This window comes from Choloepus didactylus, chromosome 6 (genome assembly GCF_015220235.1).
Source record: "Choloepus didactylus isolate mChoDid1 chromosome 6, mChoDid1.pri, whole genome shotgun sequence".
NCBI classification, from domain to species: Eukaryota; Metazoa; Chordata; class Mammalia; order Pilosa; family Megalonychidae; genus Choloepus; species Choloepus didactylus.
In genome coordinates, this window is record NC_051312.1 from 71,292,200 (window position 1) to 71,308,568 (window position 16,369).

General features: G+C 42.0%; 1 protein-coding gene across 4 annotated transcripts in view; it reads left to right on the forward strand.

The window, feature by feature from the left end:
* Window positions 1-15,284: 15,284 nt before the first annotated feature.
* Window positions 15,285-16,369, forward strand: part of IRAG1 (inositol 1,4,5-triphosphate receptor associated 1) — a 137,925-nt gene continuing 136,840 nt past the window's right edge. For 3 of the 4 annotated variants that reach the window (XM_037840052.1, XM_037840054.1, XM_037840053.1), the window contains exon 1: window positions 15,285-15,386. In XM_037840052.1, the coding sequence (XP_037695980.1) occupies window positions 15,320-15,386 (67 nt within the window). In that variant the 5' untranslated portion in view covers window positions 15,285-15,319. Of the gene's footprint in view, window positions 15,387-15,421; window positions 15,462-16,369 lie in introns of those variants that run through there. The other variant, XM_037840055.1, reaches the window with a different exon arrangement.

Sequence of the window (16,369 nt, forward strand, 5' to 3'; positions counted from 1 at the left end):
GCCAGAGAAGGTATCCGGCAAAACTGAACATCTCTCGCCTTTACAGCTTTCCTCCCACTTCTGCTCCAAGGACAAACCTTCTTTGTCCTGAAATAACTTATTCTTATTTTTTGAGGAATTGATGTTCTCATTTGTTTCCCTGTTTAGGGCATAGTAGCAGTCTTTAGCAAGTTCTTGCATGGTCTATCTTTTGAGAGAATTTGTAGGCATTTGGGGGATTCCAAAATTTCCATTTGCCATGAGCACCTAAGAATCTGTGTGGTTTTTTTTTTTTTTGTTGTTGTTGTTTTTGGCTTTTTGTTTGTTTGTTTGTTTTTTGTTTTTTGCCTTTTCACTAGTTAGGATGGTGGTTTTAAGTAAGAAATACTTAGAAAGCTTTTAGAAATGACAGAATTTCAGCTCCTACCCCACCCCATCAAGAGTACAACTTAGGAACCTATATTTAAAGCATGCCTTGTAGGTGGTCACGTGTTGAGATACACTACTTACTTTAGGAGAAGGCATCCATATCTAACCCTGCCTTGACAGATTAATTTAGGGGTACAACTCCAGTGTTATGTAATTCTATTTTTGTTTATAAAAGGGATTTGTTGAATGCAAAACCAAATGTAACATGCATTTTAGACCATCAGGAGACTTTTCCTTTAAGTACACTCACAAATCAGAAAAGACATCTCTCTTACTAAACTGGGTGACTTAATTTTTGGTTCAGAGCATATGGCCACTTTCTAAGGCTAAACTTGAAGATACCGTTTATTCAGATGGAATGGTAGTTGCTTCCTCTCCAAATGCCAAGCCTGTGGCTGCTCAAGCACGTGAACAGTCTGGGCCTATAAAGGAAAGGAAAGACTCTGGCACTTGGAGTATATTCAGTGTTTCTGAGTTGTTCTTAGCTGAATAAGTTTGCTTCTTCCATAAATGGGGATTTCTTGTAAATTAGGACAAGTTGGTGATGCACTGTGCACTTGCTGCGGGGTCTGCTTCTGGGGCTTTGCCCATCCTGCCCCTTTTCCAGCACAGTCAGAAGCTGCAGGCAGAGGAGGGGAACTTGCAGCCAGATGGGCACAAGGCAGAAAAGGTGACCATTCTTGGCAGGTGTGGGAAGGGCATGGAATCAAGGTCACCCCAGAGCAGCATTGACCCTTGGAACTGGAACTGGGCAGTTTTAAACTTCACCTTTCTGTGTATAGAGATGGAGAGTGGGGACTCCTTCTTCCTTTTGGGGAAGGCTCCCAGCACTGCATCAGGCAGAGGGTGTGTGGAAGAGAAAAACAGGCAAAGAAATGAAAAAGGAAATGGAGTCAAATTAGAAGAGGAAAAGAGACCAAGAGCAAGGGCATGAGAGAGAGGCAAGAGAATTTTATGGTTTATTGCAAGAGGTCTGGAGTTAGGTAGGTTTGGGTTTGAATCAGGACTCTACCACCTGCTAGCTGTGTTTCCTTGGAAAGTCACTTGAACTTTTACATCTTGGTTTCTATAAAATGCGGTTAGTAATACTACTTACTCATAAGTTCTTGTGAGGATTAAATGAAGTAATTCATATGAAATATTTAAAAGTGCCTGCCTGGCATATGGTTATCATTGATTGTGCACTATTATAACCCTAGTTGACCCTCTTCATTTTGTATGTAATTGGTATGAAATGCTTTGTCAACTTGGAGTACAGACAATAATCTCCCTTAAGTTTTCCAATTAGTGCTAAGCTTAAGCACTCACATGCTTTTATTTTAGCAGAAAATCCAGCATCTCCCACTGAAGGCATCTCCCCTTTTGACTTTTCTAGTAACCTCAAAGGCTTACTCAGTCCAAAGGGACAGTCCTGCAGCCAAATGCTAGGCAGAGAGAACTCTAGAGTCTCATTGGTCCATTGAGGACATTGCTGCTGCTATTTCTGCTCTTGTCACGTAGTGCCATAGTTGAAAACTGGTTCCATGCAGCCTTGAATCACTGCCATGATAATCCTCACACTGACCTGGAACCCGCTGTGGTAGATTTTCCTATTGAGTTCTTCTTATAAAGGAATTTTATTTCTCACTCCACTGATACCCAGCTTGACCCTATGACTTGCTTTGACCAATCAAGTGGAAGTGGAAGTAACATGTGCTACTTCCAATCATAAGCTTAAGAGCCATTACTATTGGTCTTTTTCCTCTGACACAAAAATGGCAATGTACCATGTACAAGTTGGTCCTTCAGTGTGAGTTCTGGAATGAGGTGTTCATGGAGCAGAGACATAATCAAACCACAGTCAGTGTGTAATGTGACTAGGAAATAAAACTTTATTATTATAAGTCACTGATATTTTGGAGTTGTTTTTACTATAGCATAACTTTCTCCAGCTGACTGATACACCCTCTTTGGTCACAGGGATGTCTCACATTTAGGTTTCAAAGTTACAATTCTTTTAGTACATATATTCAACTCAGGCATTATACCCAAAGCACACCATAATGCCAGGACAGCTTGGTTCAGAGGGCCCTCCAGCCTCAGCTCCACCAAAACCAGCCCTCCTCCATGATCACTTAGATTCTTATCAAGAGATAGATACCTTCTCTGGCTGGCAGCTGTGGAAGCAGACTGGGGTTGGGAGAGGAGCTAGCAACCAGCAAGCAGCAGGAGTGCTAAAGGGGCAACCCAGTTTTGTTTAGGAGACCATCCTCCTCTGCACAGCTTCATACTTCAGGGAATGCTGACGATACCCCATCAGCAGGGGGAGGTTCCTACTTAGTTTAAGCCAGTCACAGAACCCCAGTCCCCTTTCCAGCTATGAGTTTAGGCATGTAAAAAAAAATCTGGTCTGTCTCTTCCCAGATCTCTTCCTTTGTAGGGTGGAGACCTTTCCCAGAAGCCTCTTGGCAGATGTTGCCTTCCCATCTTTTTGGCCAGATTTCTAATCTCAGGGTGCTTTCAACATTCAGAAAAAAGTAACAGGCATGGTTCCCACCCAGGAAAGATGAGGGAGGTCCATTGCGGCCCTCCAAACTGGCTTTTGGGAAATCCAAAACAGACCTAGGTACTTTAAGAAAACGTCTTTTGCTTTTAATCCAGAAGAAGGAAGGAAGACCACAAGGAAGGCTCAGATCCAAAGTGAATTCTTTGTCTTTTACATGGCTTATTTTGTGTGAAAGTTCAAGGTTACAAAAACAAGTGATTTCAATGGGGCTTTTGTGAATTCTGAAGCACAGATGCTTCTCCCATGTTTGGAGGTTGTGCTCAGATGTCTGTGCAATTTTTGTCATTGTTAAATGGAAGAAATACTGAGGCTATGGAACACTGCAACCAGGATGATGTGAAAAATAAGTAACAGTACAGGGCCCAGAATCCCTAGGAGGGGAAGGAAAGAAAATATGGCCATGGTTGGTATTCCCTGTTAACATGGTCCCCAGACACCTGGTTGAAAAACCCATTTCCAACATACCAAGCCACAAGTTGGATGGATTTACTGACTTAATGGAATTAATTGACCAGGTAAATTGATGTCAAGGAGACAGACCTGCAGCAGTGGTATTCTTGCTTTTCCTCCATTCTCATCTAGTCAATTCTGTTAAAATCTCTTTTTATGGACTTGGCTTTAGATTTCATTGACTTGATCAGGCACTTTTGGAAATGGACTCCTTGGGGGAGAGAGGGTATTGGATTTTGCTTCAGCAACTTTAGATTGAAGAAAACAGCATGGGCTTTGTGGTGTTCAGGCCCAGTTTTGTCACATAGTAGCTGAGTGATCTTGGATAAGACATTTCATCTTTCTAAGCTTCATTCTCTTAGCTGGAAAATGCAGACCAAACACCTACGTAATATGGTGGTTTTGAGAATAAGTGATGTATGTAAGTTGCCTGTATTGTGCCTGGTACAAAATAAGTCTTTGTTTGTTTTCCTTTGTCCCTCTACTCATTTCCCCATCTCCCTTCTTTCATCTTAAACTTATTTGCTCAAGATTTCCATCTTTGGCACTTTGAGAGAGATATTTTCAGTGGCACTTCTCAGAAGCTGAAACATTGACTATATAATTTACCTCAAAGTCCATGACTCTCTCATTGGACTCTAACCACCAATCACACTGGGACTTACATACCACTGAACATCTTTGTGCCCATAGCTGTGTGTCAGCATAAATTATGTCTTATATTTAGCTTATGGAAATGCAGTAGAGTGAAGGAGAGTGTGGGCTCTGGAGCTAGACTGCCTGGATTCATACCCAACTTTGCCACTATGAAATCTTGGGCAAGTTATGTAACCTTTCTGGACCTCAGTTTCCTCATCTGTAAAATGGTGATAATAACAGTACTTCTCTTATAGAGTTATTCTGAAGATGAAATGTGTTAGTATGTACAAATGCTTAGAATAGTACTTAGCATCTAGAAAGTGCCATATAATTGTCAGTTATGATGATGATAATGATGTTGCCCCTGTTAGACTGTAAACTCTTGAAACAGGGCATATGTATAATTCACTCTCCATCTCAAGGACCGAGCACAAGGGTCTGGTACATGGCGGGGAGGGGAGCCTTAGCAAATGCTTGTGGAGTGGATGAACATCTACTTGAATGAATGCTATGAAAATAATGGGAAATCAATGTGTCCAGAAGTCAGGTGCATACAAGTGCTTCATGTATGAGGATTTTCATTTTTGGAGGAGAATTCTTCAAGTATACCAGTTTCATGGTACAAGTTAGAGAGAATTAAACTCAAATAGCTTTAAAATGTATAGGATTTACATTCAGATTCAATGATAGCAATTAATTTCCCAGGACAGAATGCCCTGGTAGGGCAGGGGCACCCCTGTGTTAGGCAGCCACAACATGGGGTCAGATAGGAAGTAATCTGTGTTAGAATGGAGTCACCCTGGAGAGGCAGTCTTCGTGTCATCTGACCAGGACATACAGCATCTTGGAGCCTAGGGAATCTGACCTGAAGGCTAAGCAGCAGCTTGGAAATACTTTTATATGCTTTGATCCTGAGGGAATTATGATCCTAAAGATGCCAGAAGACATGCAGGACCTCAAGAGCTTATCTGTCAAGTAGAAGGAGGAGGCCTGTTTGGGACTGAATCATGTCCTCCACAAAAGGCATACTCAAGTCCCAACCCCTGGTCCATGGGTATGAGCCCATTTGTAAATAGGGCCTTTGAAGATGTTATTAGTTAAGGTGTGCCCAAACTGAGTGAGGGTGGACATTAATCCAATATGGCTAAAGTCCTCATAAGCAAAGGTAATTGGACACAGAGAGAAAAGACATGAGGAGAAACCAGAAATTGCTTAGTGGAGGGGCCCAGGCTGGACATAAATGTTTGAGAGTCTTTAATATATGGATGTAATTGAATCATGAGCCTGGATAAGATCATCTTGGAAGTGAGTATGGATATAAAAGAATCTAGGTCTGAGGACTAAGTCCTGAGATGCTCCAGTGTTTGACATCAGGGAAAGGAGGAAGAACAAATGTATTTTCTTTTATCATTATGAAAGGAGACTGTTCTATTTAATTCAGTTAGGCTTCACTTGAACAAAGCTGCTTACAAAACTTCTTTGCGTTTGCTTTTAAAAAGTGATATGTGCTCTTTGCAACATCAAAGTGTTTAAAAAAGAAAAAATAAAAAAAAAAAAAAACAACCCTGGCTGTGGAAGAAGGCCTCATGGTGCAGGCATTGAACCAGCAAGTCCTGTGCATCTGGAGATCAAGTTCCTCTTAGGATTAGTGAAATTGCACTTTTGTTAGAATTAATCTAATGGTGGAATGTCAACTTGTAAACCTCTAAAATTCTTTTCTGCTTCGCATCTCTTCCCCTTTTCCATCCCAAAGAAAAACTATGTGAAGCCAGAAGAAAGAATCTGAGAAAGGTTTGACCCTTCCTTTTGTGAGATAAACAATCTGCTATGTCATGGCACCAGCATAGAAATCTCGTGTTTCAAGAACAGGCTCAGGCTACAATATTATTCAGGATGGTTTAGGGGAGAGCAAGGCGGGGCTGGCTCAACTCGTTGTGTTAAAGATCTGAGTGTCCCAGAGGATCACAAATTCCTATGATCCAGGCAGTGACATGGCTATTACAAGAGCTAACACAATAGTAGGTTCAATTCAAAGAGGTCTAGTGTCCTGACCATAGGAAATCAGCATCTCCTGAATAAAGAGGCTGCTGGTTGGATGATGCCAGTAGTCCCCTATGCTATTCTGAACATCACGTTATGAGAGGGACTTAGGCAAAGTGTGTGGTATTTATTGGAGAGACACCAACATGGGACAAGGTTTAAACAAAAAAATAGGCATTTGGCCTGTGCTGGAGCCTTGGGGTGCCATGATCACTGTCTTCAGATATTTGAAGGGCTGCCAGCAGATTGGTTCTGCATTTTTCCATAGGGCACAAGAAGAACTAACAAAGGGGAAGTTACACAGAGTTTTTAATTGTTGGAATGGGCTGACACATAAAGTAATGAGTTCTCTCTCCCTTCAGGCATTTAAGTAGAGTGTAAATGATCAACAGTCAGGGATGCTGTCAAGCAAGGACTCTTAAGTGGGGTCATGGATGGGCTTCAGGATGTCTATAAATCCCATGAAAGTGCATGCCAAACTGTGTGGGCAAGCATGTATTTTTCAGGGGAGAGGGTCCATAGCTTTTATCAGATTCTCAGAGTTATGGAACCCTAAAAAGGTTAAGTCTCTTATAACAAATACCTCTAAGTGGGGTTAGACGTAAGAATGGTTGACCCCTGTGGTCTTCTTAGCCTAAGTTCTATGGTTTAACTAGCTCTAATATCTTTAATTCCCTGGCAGAGTGGCCTTGTAGAAAGAGCAATGTCTTTGGAGTTGGACAGACCTTGATTTAAATTCTAGCTCAGGCACTTTCCACCTTTATGACCGTGGACAAGTTGCTTAACTTCTCTTAACCTCCGTTTCTTCATCTGTAAAATGGGAATAATAAAATTTATCTCTCTGGGCCATTAAATAATGTAACATAGTCAGCACATCCTTGGCTTATAGTCGGTGCTTGGTAAATATGAGGTCCTTCCTTCACTTCTTGTCTGTAATAGCTTTATTACCCCAGTCGCTCTGGCCTCTCCCTCAGGATCCTTGGCCCTCCCCATGATCTGGCAACTGACCATGGCAACCCCCAGGACCCAGTTCCAGCAAGACAACCAGTAGTACCTTTTCTAATTGGCCAGTGTCTGGGCCATAACAATTGCTAACTATTTTGAAGACGACCCCATTAACATCCATTTTGAAGAAGAGGAAACTGAGGCTGGAGAAGCTAACTAATTTTTCCACAGTTCTTCAAAGTGTGTCTGGCTCTTTTTGGAATAATTCCCTGGCTGGTCCCCTGCCTCCAGCCTTGAACCATCCAATTCACCCTTTTCACTGCCCCAGAACAATGTTCCCAAAGTTCAGCTCTCATCATAAACTGCTCCTGCTTAGAAACTTCCTGTGACTCCCAGCCCTCATGGAGGTAAGTCTAAACTCTTAAGCCTGGGGTTCAAGGCTTCTTTACAATCTGACCTGCTCAGCCCTGCCCCATGATAGAACCTCTGCCACTGCATTCCTGGATACTGTCCCACACCACCCCTTCCGACCCATTCTCCACCTTTTAAAACCTTGAACTGTTTGGATTCATGGCTGCTTCAACTGTCAACTGTTCTAGAAAGCCAGGCTTCTGTAACACCCCCATTTCTTCCTCCTCAAATTCCTGCAGTTCAGTTTCAGTGTCCCCACCCTAGCCCAGTCATGGCACTGACTGTGTTCTTCCTTATAGAATAGTTTTACTAATAACACCTCATGTAAGCATCCTGATGCACAGTTTGCAAACCACTGCACATGCCTTTTGTTGTATATGTTACTTCTTTAAGTCTTACGTCATAAGCTCCTTAATGGCAGGGATCATGTCTTACCCACCTCTGTAACCTCACTGCCTAGCCCAGGCCCAGGCACAAGGGATATGTTCAGTGCATGTCCTTGGAACAAATGGGCAAGTCATACTCTTGAGGCAGAGTGGAGAAAGTGGGTGACAATTTTTCCACTAGGTGTTTTCTCCAGGGCTTGTTGGAAGCACAGTCAGGATACCAGGGCCCTTTCTGTACCCTTGTCTTACCCCAGCCCACCCCTCAGCCTCCTTCCAGTGGAAAGAGCACCCAGGGACTTATATTTTTCATTTTTATTTTAAAAATAATTTTTAAATCAAAGTAATATCTCTATATAATTTTTAAAAGGCTCAATTAGAAGATAATGTCTTATAATAAAAAGTCCTGCCCTTCCCTACCCAAAGTTCAGCTGCTGGAGGGAACCCCTTTAACTGTTTCTTCAAATGTATACTATTTTAACTCTAAATAATATAAATAACCTATAAGATTTAGACTTTATCCCTTGGTAGATGTGGCAGGAACTTAATTATACTAGTTTGATTTTCATTCCTTTGTAAGTGGCCTGCTTCCCTCTCTCCCCTCCCCAAGAAGTTTCTAGTTTCTTCTCCATGTCCTAATGGTCTAAATTTCACAATGGTATGTCCAAATGTGGGCCTTTTTCCTTTTTTTTTTTTTTTTTTTTTGTGCTGGGCACCTAGTAAGTCCTTTCATTCTGTAGACTCATATCCTTTGGCTCTGGGAAAATTTCTGTTGTTTCTTTGAAAATACCCATACCTGCTTTCTCTGTTCCTTTTTCTGGAATTTCATTTGGTTTGGTTCTCTATGCTTCAAATTGAAATTTTAATTTCAGTAATAATATTTTAAATTCCAAGAGTTCTTTCTTATTCTCTAGTTGTTGCTTTTTCAGAGCATCCTGTTCTTGTCTTATGATTGCAACATCTTTTGAATATTTCTGTGGATACTAGTTAGAATTATTTTTAAAGTTATCCTCGATTATCTGTGTTTTCTCCATAGTCATGTTTTTTGGCTCATTTCTTCATTTGATCTATATTTTTTGAGGGCCTCCCATGTCCAAGCACTATTCTAGGTACTAGGGAAAGAGTGATGAACAAAGTAGACAAAAATCCCTGTCTTCATGAAGCTCACATGAGGGAGAGTATGGAGGAGAGAGACAATAAATGAATTAATTAAAATGTGAAATATGTCAAATAGTGATAGATGCTGTGAAGAAAAGTACAACAGAAAAGGTGGATAGGGACCGTCTTAGTTGGGGGTGGGGATTTGCTATTTTAAACAGAGTGATCAGGGAAGGCCTCAGAAGGTGGCATTGGAGAGAAACTGGAAGGAGGTGAGGGAGTGAGCCAGGTGGACATATGGAGGAAGAGATTTCCAGGCAGAGGGAAGACTATGCTAAGTTTTTTTTCTTTTTCCTCTTTCATGGGCTTTCCTTAAATATCTTCTTATCCTTCACTGCCTGTATAAGAATGAGGCAATAGAGAAATCGATTGTTAGCTCTGAGTGGGCTAAGAATTGGGGGCTGGTTTACTGACTAGATTTGCTGAGGTTTTAAAACTTTGCTGTATTAGAATTCCCTTTCAGGGAAATTTAAAAAATCTCAATGCTTGGGCCATAATCCATACCAACTAAATCAGGAGTTCTAGAAGTGGGACCCAGGCAAAAGTGGTTTCAGAACCTCCCTAGGTGATTCCAATGTTCAACCATTTGAGGACCAGTGCTTTAGAGCGGTGGTTCCCAGTCCTGAACACTGGAATCACCTGGGAAGTTTTGGCAAATAGCTAATGCCTGGGGTCCCGACCCAGACCAACTAAGACAGAATATCTAGGAGTGGGGTCTGGGCAGTGATAGATTTAAAACCTCCTCCAAGTGATTCTAATATATAGCCAATGCTAAGAACCTCTGCTTTAGAGAATGAGGGTGTGCTTTCAGCCAGACTCTATTTTGTCCCCTCTCTCCTCAATTTCAGAATGCAGAGGATTTTATTTGGAGATAATATTAGCTCCCATAGTAGCTATTCTAATTTATCCCAGTTTATTCTGTTTCCTTAGAGAAAAGTGCTCTGTTGCTATTGTTTTTGTTGTTTTTGGTTGTGAGATCAAATACCTATTGCCAACTGACTTTCTGCAAGGTGGGTTAGAGGAGAGAACGAGAGGAGAGGAGAGATTGTCTTTTTTTATCCGCAGTTTTTTTTTTTTTAAGTGACTATATTGAAATTTGCCTGAGAAACTCCAACCTCTTCCTTTTATTTATTTATTTTTTTGCCATAATGTCAGACTTAACAGAAAATTTGCAAGAAGAGTACAAAGAATTACTGTACCTTAGCCCAGATCCCCCAGTTGTTGACATTTTGGTACATTTGCTTTGTATTTGGATATTGCCAGTGTCTTTTAGAGCAAAAGAAAATCCCCAATCATTTGTTGTATTCAATTGTCATGTCACTTAAGTCTTCTTATATTTGGAACAGCTCCTTGGTCTTTGTTTATCTTTAATGACATTGACATTTTTGAAGAGTATGGGTCTGTTTTTTTTTGGATTTGTATTTGCCTTTTCCCTCATAATCAGATTCGGATATTGCATCTTTGGCAGGAACATCACAGAAATGATGCTGTATTCTCATTGCATACTATCAGAAGTTACATGCTGTCAATTTGTCCCTTTACTTTATTTAACTTTATTCATTCTGCTATGGTGATGTCTGTCAGGTTTCTCCACTGTAAAGTTAACATTTCCTTCTTTTGTAATTAATAATTATCTTGTGGGGAGATATTTTGAGACTATGTAAATATCCTCTTCCTCCTTAAACTTTCAACCATGAATTTAGCATTCACTGATGATTTTTGCCTGAATCAACTATTAATAGGATGATTAATAGGTGATTTTCTAATTCCATCATTCTTTTACATTTATTGGTCAGCATTGTACTGTAAAAAGCAGCATTCCCTTCTCCATTTGTTTATGTTATCATGGACTCATGGATTCTTATTTTATCCAATGGGTTATAATCTTTTACTATTATATTAATTTTGATGCTCATATTATCTCATATTTGGCCAATGGTAGCCCTTAAGTGGCTTCCATGTCCTTTTGACATCTTTTCTTTATTCTTGAAGCACTTCCTGGCACAATAAGGTGATCCAGTCTGACCTTCTACTTTCTTGTACTTTCCCCATCCCAGCCCTAGAATCATCTATTTCTCCAAGCAGTTCTGGTTGCATTTATTGGAAAATGGTGTTTATAAACCAAGATCTGGAAATTAAGTATGCTTGTTACTACCAGGGCATCATTACTTCCAGGCTTCTCAGTGGACAGAACTAGAACATTGGTGTATGTTTATGTAAATATGTACATGTATGAATGTACCTAAATATGTGTGTGTATATATATGTTTGCATATATCTATACCCACATATATCTACATCTATCTGTCTGTCTAGTCTATCATCTACTATCTACCTAGTTCACTCCAATACTTGATATCTCAGTGCAACACTACATGGTTTATTCTACCCATCCCCCTTTCCATATTTGTAACTTCCTCCCTCGGCAGTGAGAAACTCGGTTCTCGTGATCCATGACATTTACTAATTTTCTCATTCTTAGAATGTACGGAAAATATTTTCAGAATTGCTAACCCATATATCTATGAAAAAACTATTCAAATTTGTTTATAGTTCTTTTTTACTGTAGCCTGAGGGCATCTAGTCCAAATGCTGTGTTCAAAAGTCACTTGGTTTTGTTCATTTGTCCCTACTCTGTCCATAGACTTTTATTCATCCCCTCTCTGTCTGGCTCCATATCTCATTTCTGTCCTTGTCATATCTGGCTTTTCAAGTCCAGAGCTCTCAGGGGCATCAGGGAGAAGAGTTCCCTTCTTGGCTAGAGCCTTTTTCTGTGTGTCCTCTCGGACTAGGCTGAGGCCTCCTTTTCCCTGCTTTTTTAGGCACATTCCTCTATCCTCTTGCCAACTTCCAGAAATGTGTTCACTCATGGTCCCCTCCTGTTCACATTGTGGCTAAGGATTGATTCCTTTTTAAATAGTCCTTTGATATCATTTTAATGGGAGCATAGGAGGGAGAGGAGATAGCATGTGTTCTCACTTGGTACCATCTTGAACCAGATACCCAGAGACTCTTGAATCAGAAAGATCTGGGTTTGTGAACTGTGAGACACTGGTGATATTCTTGACCTCTGCAAGTCTTATGTTTCTGCTTCTTTGTCATGGTGATGAGAAACTCTACATTTTATGGATTTGGTGAGGACTGAATGAGACATATAGGTAAAGTGGACGGCACAATGCCTGGTACCATGTTCAGTAAATGACAGCTATTATCATTGTCCAGATGCAATTCCTGCTGATTTGGTCATTTATCTGTTCACTTACTCATCCAGGGCCTACTAAGTACTTGGCACATCACAGAGTTCCTGAATTTAAAAGGGGCAGGGAAGACAAAACTCCAGTGAGGTCATCCCAGCAATCAATCCCAGATCTGGCAGTGTTCTTGGCAGGAAGCTGTTTCCCTCACTTGTCTTCCCTTTGTCCCAGGATGTGCTTTTTGCATGGGACTTTTAGACGTTTCCCCTGGCCTTGGGTCAAATGGCCTGTGGAGAGCCTCCTCGAGCTGTGTGGCAGTGTGCCTCGGCTGGCCCACTGCTTTCATACTGAGGACACATGACTGTCTCTGATGGGAATGAGTGATGAGCTGGAGATTTTGGTACAGTGAGGCCAAATCCCTGTGTGGCTCCAGGAATGAAGATAAATATAGCCCAAGTAATTGCTCATGCTCTTTTAAGGATTAAAAGTGAACTCTTCAGGCAAGCTGTGAAGCTCAGTGACCAGGACAGCAAAGGGACACAGTTCCTTTTTTAGAGTAACTGTGCATTGCTGGGTCCCAGGCCTCCCCACTACCATTCCTGCTGGAGTAATGAGGTCACCTTTACTAGCCTATGCACCATGAGGGCAGGGACAGATCTGAGGCTGGGTCTGAGGCATTGCTAACAAGTCCCCATCATCCAACATTCAATAAGCGTTTTTTAAATGAATGAAGGAATGAGCTACGAGAAGGTTTTATTTTAAAAATGATCTTTAGCATAAGATCTGTAGAGTGGTTAACAGTAATATACCAACATGAATTTCCTGCTTTTGATATTGTATGTCAGCTATATATCACAATTGGTGGAAGCTGGGTGAATGGTATATGGGAGTCTTTGTACCATTTTTGCAACTTTCCATGAGTCTGCAATTATTTCAAAATAAATTTTCAAACAAAAACCTTTTGTCAGGCTCATGCCAACACCCTTTGACACTTAGAGGAGGTGGTGCTGGAAGATGAATTGATTAAATCCAAACTCACAGCAGTGCTTTTGTTTTATTATTGTTTTAAAATGTCAACACATGATTCATTCATATGGTTCAAATTTTCAAGCGTATAAATAAGGCATAATGGATGGTCTTACTCCCAGCCATTTAGTTCTTCTCCTCATAGCTGATATGTTAATGTTATTTCTTGAGCTAATTTTGGTGTGATTGTATACACACACATGTGTCTGTGAGTGTGTATATGTGAATATATTTGTATATATATATATTTATTTTTTCACTCAAATGGCAGCGTTTGGTAGACAGTGTTCTGTTATCTTACTTTTTCCACTTTGCAACATATCTTGCAGGCTTTTCATATCAGGATACAAAGAACTTCCTCATTTTTTGTTATGGCTGCACCCTATCCTCTTTTATGGCCCCCAATTGATGGACATTTATGTTGTTTCCACCCTTTTGCTTTTACAAACAGTGCTGCAAAATGAATAATCTTGGTCATTTGTCATTTCTCAAGTGTGGGAATGTGTTTGTAGAATAAATTCCTAGAAGTGGAATTGAGTTAAAAGGTATGAGCTTCATAATCTTGATGGAGCTAAATTGTCCTCTATAGAGCTTGTTCCATTTTACACACCCACCAGCAATGTGTTTTATGAAATGCTTGTGTTAATGCAGTGATTAAAAACAATTATTTTGGTGACCCCTTTGTGAGTCTGGTGAAAGCTATGGCCCTCTATCCAAGAAAAACACAGATCACACAGTGTTTTGCACATAATTTCAGGTGACTCAGCGATCCCTCAAGGACATCTGTGAACCCCTGCTTAAAAATTCCTGACTGAAGGGGAGGTATAGGAGAAAGAGCTTTAGAGCCAAACACACCTAAATTCACATTTTAACCACCCTACTTACTAACTGTGGAACATCGGGCAAGTCATCTATCTCTTCGAGCTTCAGTTTCTTTTTTGAAAGTAAAGAATAATAGTTCAATTTCATAGGGCACTTGTGAAGATACATACATGCTTTTATGTAAAGCATGTAATAGAGTGCTTGCAATACAGTAGGTGCTCAATAAATGGTTTGTGTGTGTGTGTATACATACATATATATATATGTATACACACACACACAAACTATGTACAAATAATTTTTCAGTACAAGTGTGTCCCATGCAACATTTGGGGCATACTTATACTAAAAATTTATGCATTCTATATCTGTAATTCAAATTTAACTAGGCCTCCTGTATTTTATCAGGCAACCCTTCCCAGGGCTGTTCTGTGCTGCTTCTAACCCCAGAAGGAGACTGGAGCCCCCATGTGACTTTCTCTGAGCCTGGAGAGCCATGATCTTGACCGCAGGTGGGCACTGCACCTGAGGCAGTGAGGAGAAAGTATGGACTGGCAGAGTGTAGACTAGCCCGAGGGAGGCTGCCCTTTCTCAGCTGTGTTTGGTCAGGGTCAGGAAGCAAATTCATGCTAATCTGGAATTTAGCAGATGCTGGCACTATCTCATTTAATCCTCCCAATGACCCTATGAGTTGGGTATTATCATTATTATTCCCACTTCATAGATGTGGAGACTGAGGCTTTGCCATGTTAAGACCAAAGGGCTGTTAAGTGGAGAACCAGGGGTTTCAGCCCTTGTGGCTAGTGCCAGGTCTGGATTTAGCTGAATCTCCCAGGCGCTTCTCTCCAGTAATCCCAAGGGTTTAAGGTGGGAGCAGCTCCCATCACCAGGTCCCTGGGACAGGAAATGTTCCCAGATTCTTCTGGCTCTGGGCCAGAGTCCTCTCCAGGCTCCCATGCTTGCTGGAGACTCCAGACTGTGAGGCGTATCTGCAGCATCTCCTTCGTCCCCCCCTGGCCAGGGACAGTACCAGGGGCATGAGCTGCCCATGGGCACTGCCATCTGCCATGTGGGTACCCATGGGAGGGGCCCAGGGTGAAGTGCTGCCTCGCAGGTCCAGCCTGCCCTGAGCCCTGAGGTCTCCAGCCTTTAACCCCAGAGCCCGGCCAGAGGGGGCACCCCGAGCAGCTTGTGCCTCTAAGTCCCAGCCCCTCTCCTGAGGAGGCGGGTGGCCGAGGCACGGCAGCCAGAGGCTTCTCTGCTCTGAGCTCCAGAGCCAGATGTAACATTGACCTTAAATGGTAAAAGCTCCCCAGAGTGAAGAGAGGCTGGCCAGAGGAGGAAAGGGGAATAACTCAGTTTTAGGTAAGTAGCCGCTATATCTGAGAATAATTTGCCTCTTCAACAGGGAAGCAGAGGGAACCCTTCTCCTCCTTAAAGGTACAGGGTACTGGGACGGGGGCGCCTAACTTGATCTTTTCAGGGGAGTTGACTTCGTTATGTGGTATTTAGATTGGAGTATTTTTATTATAGCTGCTCTCAATTTTCGATAGGAAGTGAATCTTATCAGTTCTAATTTAAAGTATGCTCCTTTTGCTTTCTGTTGGTAAGCATGCACCGGTCAGGATGAAAAATGTGGCTTATGACTGGAGATCCCTAGCCCCAGTTTTTCTCTGGGGCCTTTTGGGGAATAGAGGGGTCCTCCGAATATACAAGCCTGCCAGGCAGGGCTAGTTCCCCACCACCACTCTCTACCCCTCTCCCGGCCTTGCTTTGTACTTCCATATGTCTCTCTCTGCTCCCATCTGACCCCCTGCCTTTGAATCTTGTCTCAGCCCATCCCTTGACCCTGCCCCTGTTTTTGTCCCTGTCCTGCCTGTTCTGTGTCCTGGTCACAGCCCCTGCTATTACCTCTGTCCCCATCTCTGCTTCTGTTTCCAGCTTCTCCCAAGTCTGTGCCCCAAGCCCTGCTCACCTCTAGAGGCTCTGTGTCGCAGCTATTCCTAGAGTGAGCTGCGCTCAGGTTGGCTTTCTCCAAAGGAAAGGCCGGTAGAATCCCACAGAGAGGCACCAGCTGCCTGGCTTCCTGCTGTCTAGTAAACAATTGTAAAAGCCCAGAAAGACTCTGAAGTTGAGTAAACTGCAGTGTGGGGTCTGGGGCCCCTGGCCAGTCCTCCAGCTTCCCAGAGCTCAGCAGCCATGGCTCTCTTACCACTCTTTAGTCTGCTCATTGGGGTGCCAGGGGAAGTAAAGCAGCCCAAGGACTTGCCTGAACTGGGTCTCCAGCAGGATAAAAGGAAGAAGCTTCCCAGGACTGTTATGTTGGGGTAACACTAGGGAGTCAGTCC